The sequence below is a fragment of the Chiloscyllium plagiosum genome, chromosome 22, assembly GCF_004010195.1.
Source record: "Chiloscyllium plagiosum isolate BGI_BamShark_2017 chromosome 22, ASM401019v2, whole genome shotgun sequence".
In the NCBI taxonomy this organism is placed as follows: domain Eukaryota; kingdom Metazoa; phylum Chordata; class Chondrichthyes; order Orectolobiformes; family Hemiscylliidae; genus Chiloscyllium; species Chiloscyllium plagiosum.
In genome coordinates, this window is record NC_057731.1 from 17096446 (window position 1) to 17117030 (window position 20585).

The window sequence follows — 20585 nt, forward strand, 5'->3', positions numbered from 1 at the left end:
CATAGGTTTAGGGTGAGAAGGGAACGATATAAAAGAGACCTAAGGGGCAACTTTTTCACGCAGAGGGTGGTACGTGTATGGAATGAGCTGCCAGAGGATGTAGTGGAGACTGATACAATTGCAACATTTAAGAGGCATTTGGATGAGTATATGAATTGGAAGGGTTTGGAGGGATATGGGCCAAGTGCTGGCAGTGGGACTAGATTGGGTTGGGATATCTGGTCGGCATGGACGGGTTGGACCGAAGGGTCTGTTTCCATGCTGTACATCTCTATGACTCTATGATTGGCATATTTATAAAAACTGAAATGCTGCTAAGATGCTCGAAGTTCACTTGCGATCTCTACTGGCCTTTATTAGAACATTTACCATTATGTATCAAGAAAAGGTTGGAGGCATTGGATACTTCAAAGGCTATGCCCTGACAATATTCTGGCAATAGTACTAAAGATATGTGATTCAGAACTTATCGCACTCTTAGCCAAGCTGTTCCAGCACAGCTACAACACTGGCATCTACCCATCAATGCAGAAAGTTGTCCAGCTATGCCCTGTACACAAAAAGCAGAACTAATTCAATCAGACTGAATACCTCCCCATCAGTCTATTCTTGATCATCAGTAAGCTGTCATCAGTGTCATCAACAAGCACCTGCTCACCAATAATCTGCTTCCAGATGCCCAGTTTGGAGTCTGCCAGGGCCATTCAGCTCCTGACTTTATTACAGCACTGGGTGAAACATGGACAAAAGAGCTGAATTCCAGAGGTGGAGTGACAGCAACACGCCTTGATATTAAGGCCACATTTGACTGGGTATGACATCAAGCAGCCTAGCAAATCTGAGGGCAATGGAAATCAGGGAGCAAACTCTACGATGGTTAGAGATATATCTGACACATAAGAAGATGGTTATGGTTGCTGGAGGTCAGTCAGTCAGTCATCTCAGCTCCAGGACATCTCTGTTGAGTTTCTCAGGATAGTGTCCCAGGCTCAACCATCGCCAGCTGTTTCATCAATGGCTTTCACTCTATCACAAGGTCAGAAGTAGTAATATTCGCTGATGATTGCACAATGTTCAGTACCATTTGCAACTCCTGAGGTACTGAACCAGTATCCAAATGCAGCAAGGTATGAACAATATCCAGACCTAGGCTGAAAAGCAGCAAGTAACATTTGTACCACACAGGTCCCAGGCAGTGACCATTAGCAATAAAAAGACAAATTAATCACTGTCCATTGACAGTCAATGGCCTTACTATCAAAAACCTCAGCGTCAACAGTGACCACAAACTCAAATGGATTCACCATACAACTATAGTGGCTACAACGCCAAGTCAGAGACTCGGGGGAAAAAACACAAAGAATTGTGGAAGAAATTGCTGGAAAGGCTCAGCAGGTCTGGCAGCATCTGTAGAGAGAAATCAGAATTAATGTATCCGGTTTGGGCACAAGGCAAGAGTGTGATGAAATACTCCCCACTTGTCTGGATGAGTGCAGCTCCAACAACACTCAAACTCCAAATTAAAGTAGCTCACCTGACTGGCACCACATCCACAAACACTCAGTAGCTGCAATGTGCGCTATCTGCAAGATACACTGCAGGAGTTCAAAAAGATCCTTAGCACCTTCCAAAACCAAGACCAAATTCATCTAGAATGACAAGGGCAGCAGATACCTGTAAGGTCCCTCCAAGTGCTTATTATACAATTTTACAGTTAATTTTCCTCCATTAATGTTTCAATGTCTCAGTCTGTCATCTTGAAACTGGAAACACATTTTTCACATGGAGACAGAAATTATGCAAAACCTGAACCAAGAATTGAAAACATGGAAGGTAACTTCTCATATAAAGTGTACTCACATATTTTACCCATTATCTGAGCGACTGGAAGATAATGCAGCAAATTACCTGAACATATTCTGCACTGCAATACCTCATTTTGATAAACTAGTAACAAAAAATAATCATAGAACAATATAGCACAGAAAGGGAGCATTGGACCAATGTGTCTGGTCTTTGATAGAGCTATTCAATCAATTCTCCTCCCTATCTTTACTTTGTTGGTTCTAAATAATTTCCTTCAAATATGTTTCCAATTCTCTTACCTACTTTTATTGAATCTGCTTTCAGGTACAGCATTCCAGATCTGTGAGAATTAGATGCAAATTATGTATTGCTATGCATCACATTTACATTAAATTACCTGCTTACCTGCTTCCTGCTCCCGTGAAGAACTTCTCGCATCTCTACTAGCTAATATCGGTTTTCCATAACGAGCTGCAAATTGCCGCTCGGTACCCAAAAATCCTGGCATTAGGAAATCAAATAGTGACCACAATTCCAGCACATTGTTCTGCATTAAGACAAATCGATTTTAAAATTGTATATTGTACGTCTATAAAGGGTTTTCAACAATTCAAAGTGATTTTAAGCATATACTTCTGAACAATTTAAAGAGATTAAATAACATTCTAAATGGTACAGGAAGAAATGCTGTTCAGTGATTACAATACGAGATTGCACACCAAACCAGTTTTATCTATCTGAAAAAGACTCTGACACATTTCATATGACTTAATCTTACAAGTTGTTTCTTCAAAACTGTGTGATGATATCCAATACTAACAGGCTTCATCTGAGTGATAATCAGCTATTCTTAAGAACATTACTATTTTGGATTGGAGCAACATCGTGTGCAGATATCCAGCATCAACATGTTACATTCTAGTGATAAGCAACTTTTCTTAAGAAAGTTGGTACATTGGTTTGTCACCATAAAACGAAAGCTAGAATATGTCTGCCTAGTTTTTATTAATCAAAATGGAATGATCTCGATGTAGTGAGAAGCACGTTTAGCTCAAGACGAGTGATATCTACATCTAATTTACATACCTGAACAGCTAATCATAATGACCGAAGCATTACCCAAACAGTTGACATCTCCAACAGCAGTTCAGTCACGTTTGTGTACAAATAAGAAATTTACAAATTGATATAGAACCGTTAGGTGAAAGGGCTAAAACTTGGCAGATAGAGTTTGGTGCAGATAAGTATGAAGTTATCCACTTTGGTCAGAAAAATAGAAAGGCAACATTTAACAAAATAGTGAGTAACTTCAGATTGTTTTAGTGCAGAGGGACAGGGGTGTCCTCGTGCATGAATTGCAAATGTTATAAGATATGTAAAAGGTAACAGAGAGGTAAGAATGGACATTGGACCTAAAGGCTAAAGTAGTAATGGGGAACAAAATAAAATGGCAGAGTAACTGAATAGGTACTTTCCATTATCTAACTGTTTATATCTTACTTGATCTACAATATTTTATTGGGCATTTTCTGATTTTGCAGGCTGTGCTGGAATCTGTGCACTGCAAGTTTATTATGTTGTAGTCTCCAATTCTTTACCCATGGAATTAAGTTTGAATATTTTGTTCTGTACAGATTGAATAATCTTGGGTATAGTACACAGTCATGTCATACACTTCATACAAAACATTCTGACAGGCCCTCTGCTAGCCTGATGACGACGACTATCTGGTCTCAATCTGTCTCTGCATAAATCTCACATCTTTACAGTCAATGGCACATTTCACTAAGTGCATCTGACAACAAATTTCCTCTCAAGGACCTGAGCATTTTGTACCATTGTTACATAGAAAACAATTTAACTACACCTATAAGTACCTGTATTGGGGTTCCAGATAGAATCAACCTGTAGCTTGCAGTTAGTTGTTTAACTGCCTTTGATAATTTTGTCTTGCCATTTTTGATGACATGACCTTCATCAAGAATACAATAGTTCCACTTAATATTCCTGAAAACAAAGGAAAATCATGCTAAGCATTCATTTCTTTTGGAATATAAGCTACTGAAAATGAATCCAAATTTAAATACCAGAATAAATCAGAACACAACTTCGTAAAAAAAAACCAGAATATTTACTGTTGAGCATACACCTACTTGAAAAAGTCAATGTCATTTCGAACAACATCATATGATGCCACAACAAGATTGTGTTTTTTCACAAGGTGCTGCAATCTGAAACCCAAGATACAATGCAAAATCACATTAATACAAACATTGTAAAATGTACTAAGTCACAACCCAACGTCAGAAAATATGAAATTTTCCTTCATTTATATTTAGTAATCCGTAAAAGATAAAGTCTGTTGTTTGTTGATTCCTGTGATGATACGGCCCATTTACCAAGGTTATATTGCCCTTGTTTTTTTTTAAAAGAGGGGTTGCAAAGGCATTGGTTCCAAAATGGCTGGCAGACACTGTCTAAGTCAACAATCAGAGGAGGCCTTTAGGATTTTTAAAAAACAGTTGTACAATGAAAGGGGGAGTGGCCAGTTCACCCAGTTCTTTTTTTTTCTAGTTTGGTTTAGTTTTACCAGGCAGTCAAAGAAACTGCTGGGGACCCTAGGGAAGCAGATAAAAAAAAGATTCCATGTTTCAACAGAGGTCTTACCTGAACTTTCTCTTTGAAAATGCTCCTGCCTGTAAGAACCTTTTGCCAAGGATTGTGTTCATAGGATGTTGCAGGGTTTGGAACAGCTTTGTTAAGTTATGATATTATGTTGGTTGCATTATCAAATAAGTTGTTATTCTAAATTCTGCTGTCTTTTGTTCATGTTTCATCTGTAATGTTTACATAAATTCTATTTTGTTTAGAGCTGAGTGGTTTGACCAGCTGCATCACTCCTGTAATATTCACGTTACATCTGCCTTAAAAAAAGAGTTAGAGTCTGGGCTACCTTCGTAAAATGTTTTGAGGGTGGGTCTAGCCCAGTCCATGACAGATCATAACTTCTTAAAATTTTTTTTAAGGCAGACGTAAAGTAGATATTCAGGAGTGAAGTTGCTGGTCAAATCATTCAGCTTTAAACAAAAAATAATTTATTTGAACATTATGGATGAAATACAAACAAAAGACAACAGAATTTAGAATAACTTAACATTTTTGATAACCCAACCAACACGATATCACAACTTAATGAAGCTGTTCCAATCCCTGCAACATTCCATAAAAGCATCCTGCTGACAACGGTAAATTCAAATACAGGTTCTTACATACAGGAGTGTTTTCGGAGAGAAAGGTCAGGCAAGATCTCTGATGAATCATGGAACCTTTTTTTCACTGTAGCTGCTTCTCTAGGTCTCCAGCAGCCTTCTGACTGCCTGCTAAAACTAAACCAATCTAGAACAAACCTGAACTGGGAAAACTGGTCAATCCCCTTTCATTGCACAACGGTTTTTTTAAAAAAAAACCTGAAGGCCTCCTCTAATTGTTGACTTAAGGCAGTTTTTGTCAGCCATTTCTGTACCACTGCCTTTACAATCCCTCTTTAAAAACAAATCAAAGACAACACAACTTGTTAAAGAGGCAGTATCGTCATAATTCCATAAGCTTGCCTCAGCAATTGAATCTACGAAGGTGAAATGAATGGAATTCATCAATTATATTGTTGGAAGTTCAACTTAAAAAAAATACTAATTAGAAGGCGAAGAAATAGAGAGTAATGGAACCACCAATTGGTGATAAAGGAGGAAGATGAAATGCATCAGAACTTTGCCACTGCTTTACACGAACATGTTTTCGACTCAGCATGAAGCCTAACATAGCAGCAAATTTTGCTTTGTTTAGATCTAATTAGAAAATATAAGTACGTGAAATGGGAGCAAATCTGAGTTTAGATTTATGCAGATAACAAATGTGTAACTTTAAAAACATTATATGACTTAATTATCATTATAGTTCAGTTTTGGCGGCTGAAAAAACCTTACCTAGCCCTCTCAGTGGGAGGTCCTGTATAGTGCAATGGATGCAATATTTCGTTAGAACAGAATTTCTCTACTTCATCAATCCAGTGGCCTGTTAGTGTTGGAGGACATACTACTAAAGAAGGTAAAGGTGAACAGTCTTCTGCCTGAGTTTTTGTGTATTCCTGAACCCTGTAGAAATACAAAAGTTAGTCATTATACAATTAGTTTTCGCCCTAAGTAACAGCAAAAGTTTAACAAAGCTGCAGTAAAGTATTTTCATAATATTACCTGAGGTAATGATCTCCTGCAAGAATGCATATTGATTGCAAAGTTTTTCCCAGCCCCATATCATCACAAAGTATGCCATGGAGCTTGTATTTATTCAGAAATGCCAACCAATTTACACCATCCTTTAGGAACAAAACAATAATTTAAAGTACAAACAAGATTCTGGTTCATAACTTTCCTTACTAAAATGATTACTATTAATCTTTTTAGTAGTTCATGGCCTAAATTTTGAAATTCACATTTCTTTACCTTTAGAAATAAACATATGAACTGTTTAAAATGTTATTGAGAACTTTATTTTCGAAAATGATATTAGGCAACACAGAAATTACTTACCTGCTGATATTTTCTAAGTTCAGCCTTGATAGAAACAGGAATTTTATAATTTTCTAATTTCGTCCCATCTAATAACTGTTCCAAAAAGTGGCGCTCTCGTGCTTTCTGTTTAATCAGTTCTTCTGACATATGAGGAGGATCTGGAATGCCAGACTACAAAATCGAAAGTGTTTTAGAATTGGTGTCATGTTTACGATATTGCAAAGATCACATTTATTCCAAATCTCATAGGGAAAGGTCATTAAATATGCAGAATCAGAACTTAAGAGATAATATCTATCTTCAGAGAACCAAAAAGGCTGAGCTTCTTCTCTTGAAAAGTGAAAGCAGTTGTGGTACCTGTGGTTTTCAAAATTACAAATGATTTTTAAAGTGTAGCACCACACACAGTGAGGAACAATACAGAAGCTGCAATATAGCCTCTATGCTACCAAGAAATTATATAGGACCCAGAGATAAAAACTTCTTTAACCAGAGAATGGTAAGAAAGTGGAACTTAATTAGCACAGGGAGTAGTTGTAGCAAATAATAAAGATGCATAGGAGATGTTAGTTAAGAATATCAGGGAGAAAGAAATGGAGAATTATACTTGTAGACTTACATGAAGAAGAATGGGAAGAGATTCAAAGCCAGCATAAATTGGTTGTAGATTGGGTGGATTGAATGGCTTTTTGTCCCCCCTGCTAAACATTTGAATGTCATTCTATGGTGCTGTCTTATAGAACAAACTTTATATGATTAGCATAATGCATATTATGATGTAGGTTACAAGTCTGATTGAGCCCTCACAATACCCACAATGGCATCTGCACCAACTTCTCCAGCCAGTGTGATAACAAGTTGGTGGGGAGGTAGTTTTCTATCAAAAGGTGAGAAGGAATGAAAATTCAGAATGAGTTACCTTGAATATTTTATACACACCTTTTAAGAAATCATGACCCCAAAGTAAAAATACTTGCCTGTAACTTTGAAAAAGAAATCCAGGAGGATGACTATTGTCAAAAATGGAATATTCATTCTGGTACATTAAGAATCATTTTCAAGACTGGAGTTATAGTTAAGTAATTTTTGCGAGTTCAATGCAAATAGAAGACTACTTTGCTTGGATTATATGATGATATTTGGGAAATTATAAATTGAACTGAGCCAAGTGAGTAAAGCTTCAAAACAAAAAAAGGAAATCATATCTTACTAATGTATTAGAGTTTTTGAGAAGTCTCAGCCAGAGTGGAGAGGGGAACCAGTAGATGTGTTATATTTGGAATTCCAGAAAGCATTCGACAAGGTACCTCAGAAAAGGTTAAACAACTGTTTTGGAGGCAGTATATTGGTGTGGATACAGAATTGGCCCATGTACAGGAAAAAATTAAAAGGTTAAGTAAGTGGGTCAAAAGTTGACAAATTGAGTACAATGTGGAAAAATGAAGTTGCTCAATCTGGAGGGGAGAATGCAAGAACAGAGTATTATTTAAATGGTGAAAAACTGCAGAAAGACATAGCATAAAGGCACTTGGGGGGAGGGGGGTGTGTGCTTGTGGACTGAAACAGAAAGCTAGCACACAAGTGCAGCAGGTAATCAGAAAAGCTAATGGGATATTGGTTCTTATTTCAGGGGTTGGAGCATAACAGTAGGGAAGTCTTGCTGCAACTGTACAAGGTGCTGGTGAAACCACATCTGGAGTACTGTGAACATCTTTTTTCCCCTTATCGAAGGGAAGATGTTAATTCATTGTTTCGAAGGACGAGAGGTGATCTCATTTAAATATTTAAGGTTCTTAAGGGGCTTGACACAACAAATGCTGAGAAGATATTTCCCATCATGAAGAGCATAGGACCAGAGGCATAGCCCTAGAATAAAGGGTTCCCAATTTAAGACTAAGATGAGGAGGAATTTCTTTTAAAAAGTTGAGTGTCTTTGGAATTCCTTGCTACAGAAAGATATGGGGTCAGAGTCCTTGTGTATATTTAAGGCAGAGAGATAGATTCTTCAGAATGGGAAATCAAGGGTTATGAGGAAAGGGTAGGGAAGTGGACGGGAGGAACGTTGAATCAGTCACAATCCTATGGAATGGTGAAGACATTTGACTTGAGGGGCCAAATGGCTTACTGCTTTTCCTCTTTCTTATGATCTTATGACTGAAATTGGAGAACTTGATAACAGAAAGGCCAAAGGCCTTCCACTAATTCTACCAGTCGGGGAACTTAAAGACAGGAACTCAGGACAAAATTAATTGGAAAGTATGAGCTAATGAAGACATTTATACCAACTTTCATTTAAGTTAAATTGGATTACAAGAATCTGATTGAATTACTAATAATTGGGAGTGTTGATGAGGATAGTGCAATTGAAGTGATGCACATCACCAAATAACATTTTAAAAGCCAGAAGTTCACATAATATACTGATTAGAAAAATTAAAGCCTATAGAATGAAAGACTGTGACGGTTTGCACACAGAATTAGCTAAGGGAGAGAAGCAGTGCATAAAGAAGTAAATGCTTGCTTTTCAGTTTTTCCAGACAGGAGGAATATGCACAAATTGTATTCTCCAGTGATTGATATTTCAACCACTTAATGTTTTGATATATACTTACGATCAGACTTGGGTATACAGGACAATTTCAAAGTTTGCAAATGACACAAAACTCAAGAATTAACACTTCAGATATAAACCAGTTGTGACATGTGCAAGCACATCGAACATGAAACCTAATGCAGAGAATGGAAAGTGATGCATTTGATTGGAAGAAGGAGGAGAAGCAATATAATCTAAGTGGTACAATTTTGACGAGAATGCAGGAACAGAGATCTGGAGCAATATGTACATATATCTTTAAAGGTAGCAGGACATGTTGAGTGACTATTAATTATTAGTGTTGGATTAAGTAATAGGGGAACAAAGTACTAAAACAGACAAGTTATGTTAAACCTTCAACACCGGTTAGACCTTAGGTGGAGTGATTTTTCAATTCTGAATACTACACTTTCGGAAATATGTCAAGACCTTAGACAGGGTGCAGAAGAGATTTACTAGAATATAGTCCTCCATCCTCGCTTCCATTTACATACCGAGAGAAGAAGCTTTTCTGCTTAAAGTAAAGATAGAATTTTGTTCAATGTCTTGAGCAGCTTTATTCTTTCAAAGATAAACGGTTTCCAGTCACAGCAGGATGAGTAATCAAAATCAATTTAAGATAATTGACAAAAAACAAAGAGGAGGGAACAGCAAGCTGTTGTGATCTGAAATGTACTGCATGAAAGGGTTGTTTGTGCAGATTCAACAGTAACAAGTAAAATGGAAGTGAATAAATACTTGCAGAGAAGAAGAAATAACACAAGATTGGGCAATAATCAGAAGAGTATGACTAATTGGATTGCCCTAACAAAGAGGTAATATTAGCACAAATTGATCCTTCTGCAGCCTTTCATCCTGTTTTGCAAATCAAAAATTGACAGGAATATACTAAATCGCAGTTAACACTTCTAAAATGACATGGTTTACATCCAAAACATAAAAATCACCTTCATTATACTTAAAGAAAGCAATATTCTTGCTGTATAGTTTAAGAATTTCATTTGCAGTATTGCTTCTATTTGTAAAATGTCACACTGGTATAGCTTAATCTCTTAGCATATCTTAATGCAATATCCCATAACTCCATAAATTCACTTGAATTTAAAATAAATTAATTTGAATTCATTGTAAGGGGATACCTGATATTATTTTGGGTAACATTATTCATAAGACAGACAAGCTATACTAGACCAAGAAATCATCTTTTTTATTTGCTGCATGCAATTTCCATCGACTACTGCCAAAATTAAAACTTTTTAAGCTTACCTCGAGTGGCATTAACCTAATCAATGTTGCAAAGCATTGTGTAGCCATGAACCGCACACTATCTGTTTGATCACTCATCCTTCCCAGCACAGGTACCACCAGTAGCACTATATATGGGATGATATCTACATCAAGTTGCTCCATTATACCTATACATATTTTGTTAAGGAATTTTATTCTTCTTCATTCTCATATAAAACAGATTACTTTTTAATAAGTCAACTATTTTTTTTAAAAGAAAAGATTGTGAGGATAGTCACGATAGCTTTTGACACAAACACACACACACAAATCAATGTTGTTTTGACTGGTGGATCCTTTCAGCATGATGTAAGAAACTTTGTTTTGTGAGCACAAATGAGCATCACTTACAATATGAAAATTATGTTCAAGATTTTACTCTATGCACAGAACTTTAAACCAAGGCTTAATTTCTTGATAAAAATTAGATGCAGAACCTTTTTGTAGGATTGAGGGACAGAGCATTTGGCTAAGGAGCTGGCAAGGGATGGCAATGCCTATTTTTTGAAAGGCCAGCTGAACCACAACCCAGTCAGTAGGGGGCAGGGCCAGTGATGGGACTTTACCTAAGGATGGAAGTACTGCCTAATGAGAGCTGCTAGCCTTCAGAAACTCACAACTCTTGCATTCAGCAAAACTACTCAGGATGCAATGGTTGCTGCCATGACAGCACATGCGTTCCCACTGTTTGGGTTTTTGGATCATGAGGGACCTAGGTTGCAAGTGAGTTGCGTGTGTGTTTCTATGCGCTCCTCCATCCAATGCCCAGTCCCCTTGATCAGGTCCCAACTGCTTTTGATCAAGACGACGCAATCCCTATTTGACAAGCAGCCAGCACAGTTACCTGTTGTGCAATCCTCAAGGTGATAGGACTACTTGCAGGTGATTTATCCCACTGGGGGCAGAATGAGGTTCTTAAGGAGTCCGTATTTGGTAGCAGGGCAGGAAGACTAACAATAGACCTTTCTGGTGAGAGATTAATTATGATCGAGATAGGTTCAGATTTGATACCACCCTACCTGTTTAAATGCGCTCCCCACCTTTAATTCCACCCGCATTGAATGTGCAAAATTCTGTTAGCACTTTAGAATTTCAGTCCTTTTACATCGATTACCTGTGCCTAGGATATAATAATTGATCCAGGAAGCAGTGTTTTTTTTAATCCAACAAATTAATTTTATCTCCTACAAGTATGTTGGTTCAGATGTTAAGCATAGCAACTTACAAATAATCAAATTCAAATTCAATTAAAAAAATGTAGGAAGAGTTTTAGTCTGGCCATTTTGTGCTCACTAAGATCAGTACCTAGAACAGCAAATGTTGGCATGAGCAATGTCATATCAAGTACATCATCTTATATGCAAGGATTCCTTCACTGTCCTAATTGTACACAATTCCAGAACACAACACACTAATATAGGATTTCTCACACTGGGGTTTGTAAGACTTTCAAGTAGGTGCACAAAATAACCTGATATACAAGCTGGCAGGTGAAAAAGGAGTGCATCCGTTGCCTCAGGTAGGAGGTGCTGCATTAGATGCTCCAATGAGAAGCAGGCACACTCATCTCACTGACATCTATAAATAAATACTCACTTGAAAAAAAATTAAAAAGGCACTTTACATGCAGCATTTCACATTATTAGCATTATATAATTCGGTGACTGGGATCAATGATTATTGAACAATTTGAAAAGAAGTCCTTCAACCAAAAATGTTCAAGAACCCCTAGTCCATAACACTTGCCATTTCTGACCATTTTGTACATTTGCTTTTCTACAGTTTCTGTAGGAGCAGAGTACATGGCATTGCAAAAAATGGATCCTTGGAAAAACTTGAAAAAACTGTAACAGTTTTGACACATGCTCAACAGAAACTGGTTTGAGCTCAAGAGTTATAAAAGGTTGCAAATGCAAACCATTCTGCATTTAAATGGGTCCAGGCATGATATGTAGACAATTTATTTCAAAACTTTGACACAAGTAATTTATTAAAGGTTTTAAAGGATATTCACTGGCATAATTGCTTTGGTTAATACTTCAAATCATCAACTTGCCAAGAAGAATCTTGCTACACACTAAAGCTTTGTTTTCTAACTAGGATGAATAGCAAAACACTATTAAATCTAAGTGAACACAATAGGACATAAATTGCAACAAAGTTTTTAAATTAATTACCCACCATTGTCCCCTTATTGGAAATCAGCAGTGTTCTTTTCCTTATTTTTGTACTATCTAAATTTATGGGAAGTGTCTTTGTCAATTACCTTGAAATCTTGTGCAATGCAAAAATAATAAGTACATAAAATTACAGATGATTTTCAGAAGACCACCACCGCTGCATCAAGCCTGGGTTGGTTCCATTTTTCCCCAAAGGGTCCCATTTTTCTATTCTTCCCCAATGTATATCCTCAGGTTACCAATTCTTCTACAACTGGAAATGGTTTCCCTTTTATTCCAGCAATTTTCAGCATCAGTCTGAAAGTTCTTAATGATGACTGTTTGAAAGATAATAACTCCAGCTTCCCCTGACTACCCACTTTAATTAATTTCCTCCTTCTTGAGAATTGTATTCTTAATTTTGTATTGTTTTTCCTCACTTTCCAAGAAAGAAACAACCCTTCAAATTTCTTGCATGAAATTTTATCTGTCATGTTTCTATTCATTTCGTCAGTCTATCACTGGCCCACTGCCAGCAACTTTATGTACTTTACTTCAATCTGAAAAGTAATTATTCACAATCATTTGTTTCTGTCAAATTTATATTATTGTTGATACTGTTCCATTAGATGATGTGTTGGTATAGTTGTAATGTCATTGGACCAGTAATCCAGAACTCAGAGTTAATGTTCTGGAGATCACATCAAAATCAGACAGAATCCATGAAAGAGAGCAAGCTAACATTGATGAAGAGTCACCTAGACTCCATGTTCTGGAGACATGGGTTAAAAAGTGACCATTGCAGATGGTGAAATTTGATTTCAATAAAAGATCCCTGGAGTGAAAGCTAACCTAATGGCAACCATGTAGCCACTTATCAATTGCCATAAAAAGCTCAGCTAATTAAAGAAAGCCCTTTAGGAAAGGAAATCAGGTTCCTCACTTGATGTAGCCTACATGTGACTCCAGACCACAGCAATGTGGTGCCTCCAAAATGGCAAGGCACTCAGTTTTATCAAATTGCTACAAGTCTAAAGATGTAACTGAACGGGCCACTTGACACTGTCCAAAGTACCAAAACTGACAATAGCAGATACAATGTGGCTAACATTATGCAAGTCTCCTTAACATCATTTGGGAGGGTTGTCCCACAGGTGATTCAATCGCAGCCTGACATGCACACAGATTCATGCGTTAAACTCAGATAATGTCCAAGACACCTCCTTCAACATTCTTGGGTCCCACTAGGACAGAGCTGAAAATGTGTTGCTGGAAAAGCACAGCAGGTCAGGCAGCATCCAAAGAACAGGAGAATTGACATTTCGGGCATAAGCCCTTCCTCAGGAAGGACTAGGCAGTTCCCACTAGGACAGACTCAAACATTTATAGCTGTGCTGTTACATTTGGGAAGGAATTGCCATGGGAACCCTCAAAATTGTCTCTGGACCCCACAATATCTTATGTCATCAGATAAGATATAGGCAACGAATCCTCCTTCTGATTGCCACTCCTCAGCTGATGAATCAGTACTTCACCTTGTTGACCACTATTAAGTTTGTAATTCTCTGGGAACCCGGAATTATACACAAGGGAGGCACAAGTAAAACTCTGATCAGGAACACTCTTTTCGATGTGCACATCTCCACAACTAATCCTTGACAGAGCCCCTAGCTCTGTGCCTTGCAAGTCACCTGGCCAACTCTTTTAAAGGGGACAGCACCGCAACTACATCCGTAAAAACTTAAGAACTAGGAGCAGGAGTAGGCCATCTGGCCCTTCGAACCTGCTCTGCCATTCAATAAGATCATGGCTGATCTTTTCATGACCTCAGCTCCACTTACTTGTCTTCTCACCGTATCTCTTAATTCCTTTATTGTTCAAAAAAAAATCTACCTTAGCTTGAAAAATCACTGGGCAGGAAATTCCATACATGAACAACCCTCAATCCAGTTCTAAGTCTGCTCCCTCTAATCTTGAGGCTATGCCCTCTTGTCCTAACTTCACCTGCCAGCAGAAACATCCTCTCTACTTCTATCTTATCTATTCCCTTCTTAATTTTATGTGTTTCTATTAGATCCCCCCTCATTCTTCTGAATTCCAACAAATATAATCCCAGTCTACTCAATCTCTCCTCATAAGCTAACCCCCTCAACTCCGGAATCAACCTAATGAACCTCCTCTATACCCCCCTCTAGTGCCAGTATATTCTTTCTCAAGTGAGGAGACCAAAACTGCACACAGTACTGGAGGTGTGGCCTCACCAGCACTTTGTACAGCTGCGACATAACCTCTCTGCTTTTAAACTCAAACCCTTTAGCAATGATGGGCAAAATACCATTTGCCTTCTTAATTACTTGTTGTACCTGCAGACCAATCTTCTGCGATCGATGCACAAGGACACACAGGACCCTCTGCATTGCAGTATGCTGCAACATTTTACCATTTAAGTAATAATCCTTTTTTACTGTTACATCCCTCCCCCTTTATTTTAAAGAAATCCCATTAACCATATGTACAACCACTAAAACGATTATACAGGATTCATGGCCTACATTTGTATATAATCAGGAATGTTTACAAAAACATGGAAAATAACCATTCCCCCTATACAAGTTGTTGCACCCGTAAACTATAGTGACGTTATTAGTCTCTCAGGGGTATGGAGATTCCGAGATGAATGTCTCCTCATCTCAGGCACCTTTTCTAGTGTAGTCTCCTGGGCTTCTAAGACTCCTTTTGTTCTGCTGATATGGCCCAGCCTAATTGCTTGTTGTCATCCTGTGACACTGCTGTTGTCTCTTCCCACTGTATGACCAGTTCTAGCTTAGAGACACATGACTCAGTCAAAGAGTCATAAACGACGTACAGTACGGAAACAGACTCTTCAATCCAAGTCATCCAAGCCAACCAGATATCCTAAATAAATCTAGTCCTATTTGCCAGCACTTGGCCCATATCCCTCTAAACCCTTCCTATTCATATACCCATCCACATGTCTTTTAAATGTTGCAGTCGTACCAGCCTCCACCACTCCCTCTGGCAGCTTATTTAAGGGCACCATTCTGTGCATGAAAAAGTTCCCCTCAGGCCCTTTTTAAATCTTTCTCCTAAATGTATGCCCTCTAGTTCTGGACTCCCCCACCCCAGGGAAAAGACCTTGCCTATTTAGTCTATCCACGCCCCTCATGATTTTATAAACCTCTATAAAGGTCACTCCTCAGTCTCCGACACTCCAGGAAAAACAGCCCCAGCCTATTCAGCCTCTCCCTATAGTTCCAACTCTGACAACATCCTTGTAATTCTTTTCTGAACCCTTTCAAGTTTCACTTCCTGTCTTCCTAATGCCGATCCACTATCCACAAGACAAAATACATCATGTGATGGATACTTTCCACTTGCCTGGATGACTGTAGCTCCAAAATTCAGAAACTGAACACCATTCAGAAAAAAGCAGCTTACTTGACTAGCACCTGTCCACTACCTTGAACATTCACTTCCTTCACCATCAACATATAGTGGCATCAGTGTATTCCATCTGGAATTATCACTGCAGAAATTCAGAGGCTCCTCTAATATCACCTTCCAAATCTATGACCTCTATCATGCAGAAGGATAAAGGCAGCAAATGCCTGGGAACACTGCCACAAGCAAGTTCATCTCGACAAGAAACACACCATCCTTACATGGAAGCATATCATCCTTCCTTCACTATGACTGGGTCAACTCCTGGAACTCTCTTTCCAACTACAATAGACTTCCCTACTCCTCAAGGACAGCAGCAGTTTAAGGTAGCTTACCACCACCTCCTCTAGTGTAATTAGGGATGGACAATAAATGTTGCCTTTGCCAGTGACCCCACATCCCATGAATGAATTAAAAAGTACTTAGAACTTTAATTTTGCCAACAAGTCTATTATGTGATACTTTGTCAAACACTTGTTGACAGTCAATATGCAAAGCACCACTATCCCACTCTCATCATTTTCGCATTAATCAAAAACTGCATTGAAACTTAATAGCCTAAGGTGGAATTGAAACTCTTAATTTTTGAATCATTAGTCCAGGCCATCCGCTTACTAATAAAGGTAAGGTACTTCAAACCTGGCTCTGTAAAAACAAGTGATGCCTGAAAACTGGACAAAAGCAAAACACTTTTATACTCTGCCATCAGGTTTGATTGAATGACATCTGAACTATTTAGTGCATCCTGCATAATGTGGTTTGCCTCTAGTCTAGTTCCTGGTTTTGCCCATTCATTGACCTATCATGCCCTGAGTGACCCTTGACCCCTAACCCAGCTTGACCCAAACTACCCAACCTGAAATCTGAAAGTATCAGAAATCTGGCACAGCCAGTGTTGAGAGTACTGAGCTGAACGTGTACTATACTTGTCCTAAACTTGTACTATAGCCACAATGCTACCAGACCTAACACCACTGGTAACTTTTGCTTCTTATACCCATATTTAACACTGTTCTTAGAGTAGTTTAATTATTAGCCTATCATCTTAGTCCAAATGCTTTTTAACAGAATTAAGCATTGCGTCCTACTTTAAACAAATAACTTTCAGCATCTAGTTTTTCTCTCAACATCATTACCGTGGTCTATCTATCTACATCGTTCACTTCATGGTCCTTGTCCAAGACCTTGCCACCATCATCCAGCTGGGGCATTGTATTCAGCTGATTCTATTCCTTTTCTAATAATAGCCAGAATAGTATCTTTAATGGCTTCTCTTTCTACTTCTGCACCATTACTTTCAGCTTATGACTACTTCTCATCTACATGTAACACATGAAAAGCACAGCTATCATATATGTTCTGATTTCACCCAGCTCTACTTCACAACCATCTCTCTTAACTCCTCCACTGTTGCTAATTTATAAAATTTGCTCCAATTAAATACTGGGAAAACTGAACCCAGTCCCTCCACTCGCTCCCTGGCACGTGTCTGTGACTAAACCAAATTAGTGTAAAATTTGATGCCAATTTGAAGCAGCAATTACTTATCTGCATAACCCTTCATAAAAGTTAAACTTTGTACCATCTCAGCTCTTTTCACTCCTGACTGATCCCACACATTCTGACCTCCACATAATTGAAGTTATTCAATACTCTTCTGGTTATGTCTTGACTCACATCAAGTCATGTTCACCTATCATCCATGTGTTTAATGTTTAGATTTAAAAATTCTCATTCTTGTTTTTGAATCACTTTAAAACCTACATCTTCTGATCTCTGCAATCTTCTCCAATCTCACAATGCTCCCAGATCATTTGTACTCAATTAATGCTCAACTCTTGGACATCTTTGCTCGTAATTGCACAAACATTGGTGACCATGCCTTCTGTCACCTTGGCCCTAAAGTTCTGCAGTTTTCTCGCTAACCATTTTCAATTCTTAATTCTATTTCTTCCTTTAAAATATTCCTCAACATCCACCTCTTAGACTAAACTAAGCATCTTGCTTAGTTGGCATCTTGCCTTAAATTTAATTTTATAATGCTGGTGAAACACCTTGGGGTGCTTTATGGTGTTAAAGTCTATATAAATACAAGCTACTATGGTTATGATGATGTTTGTCATAAGAGAGACAATATGCTTTTAATCACACGTTTTTACAGGCTGAATTATTAAGGAAGAACATACATATCACTAAAATATAGCATTCTTATTTAATTGCTAAGGATACAGGCCAACGCTTCAATTGCTCCTTCTTGCTTTGTATTATCATCGATTGCTCCTAGCCAAGGGAGAACCTTCTCCAGAAAAATGTTCATTGTTTCCATTGTAGCTATTTTGCTCATGACACCCACACACCTAGCAGCCATGTGCCTTACTGCAGTATATGGGTGTCGCAAACAAGTGCAAAGATGTGGAAGATGTTGCAATAGCTGAAAGGAAAAAACAATGTAATTGCTCCATGGTATTTTAATTTTTAAATTCAAAGCATTTACTTTAAAATTAAAAGGCACTGTAGTTGAGAGAGAAAAAAAAAATCACAGCTAAGCAGTAGGAAATCTATTTTAAAAACTAACACATGAATGCTTAATTCTTGCATGAAAAATAAGTACCTCATTTTCTACCTTTTCCAGCAAAAAAGCTCAGTTAATCATTCTGAAAGTACAAGCCTAAATATACTGAGGGTAGTTTGCTACATTATTTATGAATACAATAGAAACAATATTTTATCTTTCAGCATAAAGTTTAACAAACCTGAGCATGGATATCAGAACCCATTGCTGCTGCTGTAATTTCTAGCACCTGTAACGAGTTTACTAATTCCTGAGCAACAACATCTCCTTTCTCGAGGACTACCTTTCCATCTGGAAAACATAAGTCAGCCAACTATTCATACTTTAAAATAGATTTGAATGAGAATATCAAATATATGGGATTAGATACATACTAAAATTCTGCACATCAACATGACTTTGCAGTAGTCCAACCATAGAATCCCATAAATAAGGCAGGGTTGTCGCCATTTCAGCGCCAAAGTGTTTTCCTATGGTTGTAAGTGCATATTCAGCTCCTCTTCTTTGAATTAAGTTTGGCTTCTGGGTCTGCAAAACAATGAAGAAATCCTCCTTCAACATGGAGTAAACAAAAATAATTGCTTCATGTCAATTTTATTTTGTAAAATTAAACTAACATTTTAATGTCAGAACAAGACAAACGGAATGATTCCCTTCTCTGGTCAATTGGACGAACTGTAGTGCTCTTGCTGCTATTCTAGCTGAGATTAATTAAGTGCAGAAATGTAGAGTTGATTTTTAAAATCTATAAAATGCACTGACTCACCAAATAAATTTATTCAGGGATTAATTTTTAACACTATCAATACAAGGAAAAGCTAGAACATAGCTATCAATGTGAGCTGTTATCAATGTGAGCTACTATCAAAGCTACACAGCACATGAGATTCAAGGTAAAAATAGTCAAGAAATTTTGTTTCAGTCTATGAATGAAGCCAAATCTAAGTGACAGGAAAAAAAGTGCATACCAACAGCACAAATGATTACGTAATCAAGCAACAAATATACACTTGACTAGTTTAAATTGTATTACATTTTATCTGTAATTAGATACTCACTTCATCATGCTCACACAAACTGATCCCAGCACTTCCTTGAGGAATGTCTGTAGATGAGCCCTTGAGTGCTTTAGGTGTTGGACCCCGTCTACTGGTTAAGGCAAAAGCAGCTTGCTGATGCCTGTAAAGCGTGATGATTCCCCGAGTCTTATTTACAGTGTGATGCATTCCATCTTTTTCAGAATTTGGTCCTGAGAAGAAAAAATAAGTACAGATGGATTAGTCAACACTTTTTGCACGGAAATAAATTTTAAACAGATTAAACATAATCTAAATTATCATGGAAAATATTAATTTGTTTAGGGTATTTGCACTAGTTTCTCTGAATGAGTTTCTTAAACTTTACATTATAAAACAAATACAATTTGTTACGATTTTTCATCAATGCTTCAGCATCAATTTAAAAAAATTGCATTTACCACCATTTTAGTATGAGTGGATTTTAAAAAGAATAAAGGATCTATTTTAATTTCAATATTGACCAAAACCAAATAGCTGTAGGCTCATTTTCTCCACGTTTGACAAGGAGCATGTGAAGTTAAGTTGAATGGTAAAGTAAAAAAAGTTGTGAATTTTTACACTTTAAACTGGTTTTGCTTAACAAATTGTTTTTATGCTCTAAATTACCTTTCGAATTTTCCATACTGTTAGACATAGGCACTGGAGAAGTTGCAGAAGGAGTGACTGTGGAGTCCACACAAACGGAGTTACAAAGATTTTTCACAATTTTGGGGTTGGGACAAGGACATCTAGATGTACATTGTTGGAGCAACTTAGCAATACAAGATGCTGCATAATTCTGCACAAGTACATTTTCCTCTTTTTTCACTCCTTCCATTAAGGGTTTTATGACAGGATTCAGTTTTTCTGGAAGTTGCTGCAAATCAACAACTGCACAAGCAGAGAACATGTGAACCCTCAGATGAAGAGTTTGCCATTCTTGATTTGTCTCTGCTATAGTCATTTGGACCTGCTGCCGCTTACTCTCCAACTGTTGGATCACATTGGGCTTTAAACCAGCTGTTGATGTCACTTCTTTGAAAATCGTTATGACCTTTGAATTAAAAGTTGGAATGTTAA

General features: G+C 37.6%; 1 protein-coding gene across 2 annotated transcripts in view; it reads right to left on the reverse strand.

Moving 5' to 3' along the window:
- The window catches only part of btaf1 (BTAF1 RNA polymerase II, B-TFIID transcription factor-associated), a 126505-nt gene that overhangs the window by 19059 nt on the left and 86861 nt on the right, over positions 1–20585 (reverse strand). For both annotated transcript variants that reach the window (XM_043712510.1, XM_043712509.1), the window contains exons 20-31: positions 20133–20559; positions 19506–19696; positions 18822–18975; positions 18629–18738; positions 18105–18306; positions 10234–10382; positions 6393–6545; positions 6057–6178; positions 5790–5957; positions 3960–4037; positions 3684–3813; positions 2212–2353 (exon numbers count right to left, since the gene is read on the reverse strand). In XM_043712510.1, coding sequence (XP_043568445.1) covers positions 2212–2353; positions 3684–3813; positions 3960–4037; positions 5790–5957; positions 6057–6178; positions 6393–6545; positions 10234–10382; positions 18105–18306; positions 18629–18738; positions 18822–18975; positions 19506–19696; positions 20133–20559 — 2026 coding nt within the window. The remainder of the gene's footprint in view (positions 1–2211; positions 2354–3683; positions 3814–3959; positions 4038–5789; positions 5958–6056; positions 6179–6392; positions 6546–10233; positions 10383–18104; positions 18307–18628; positions 18739–18821; positions 18976–19505; positions 19697–20132; positions 20560–20585) is intronic.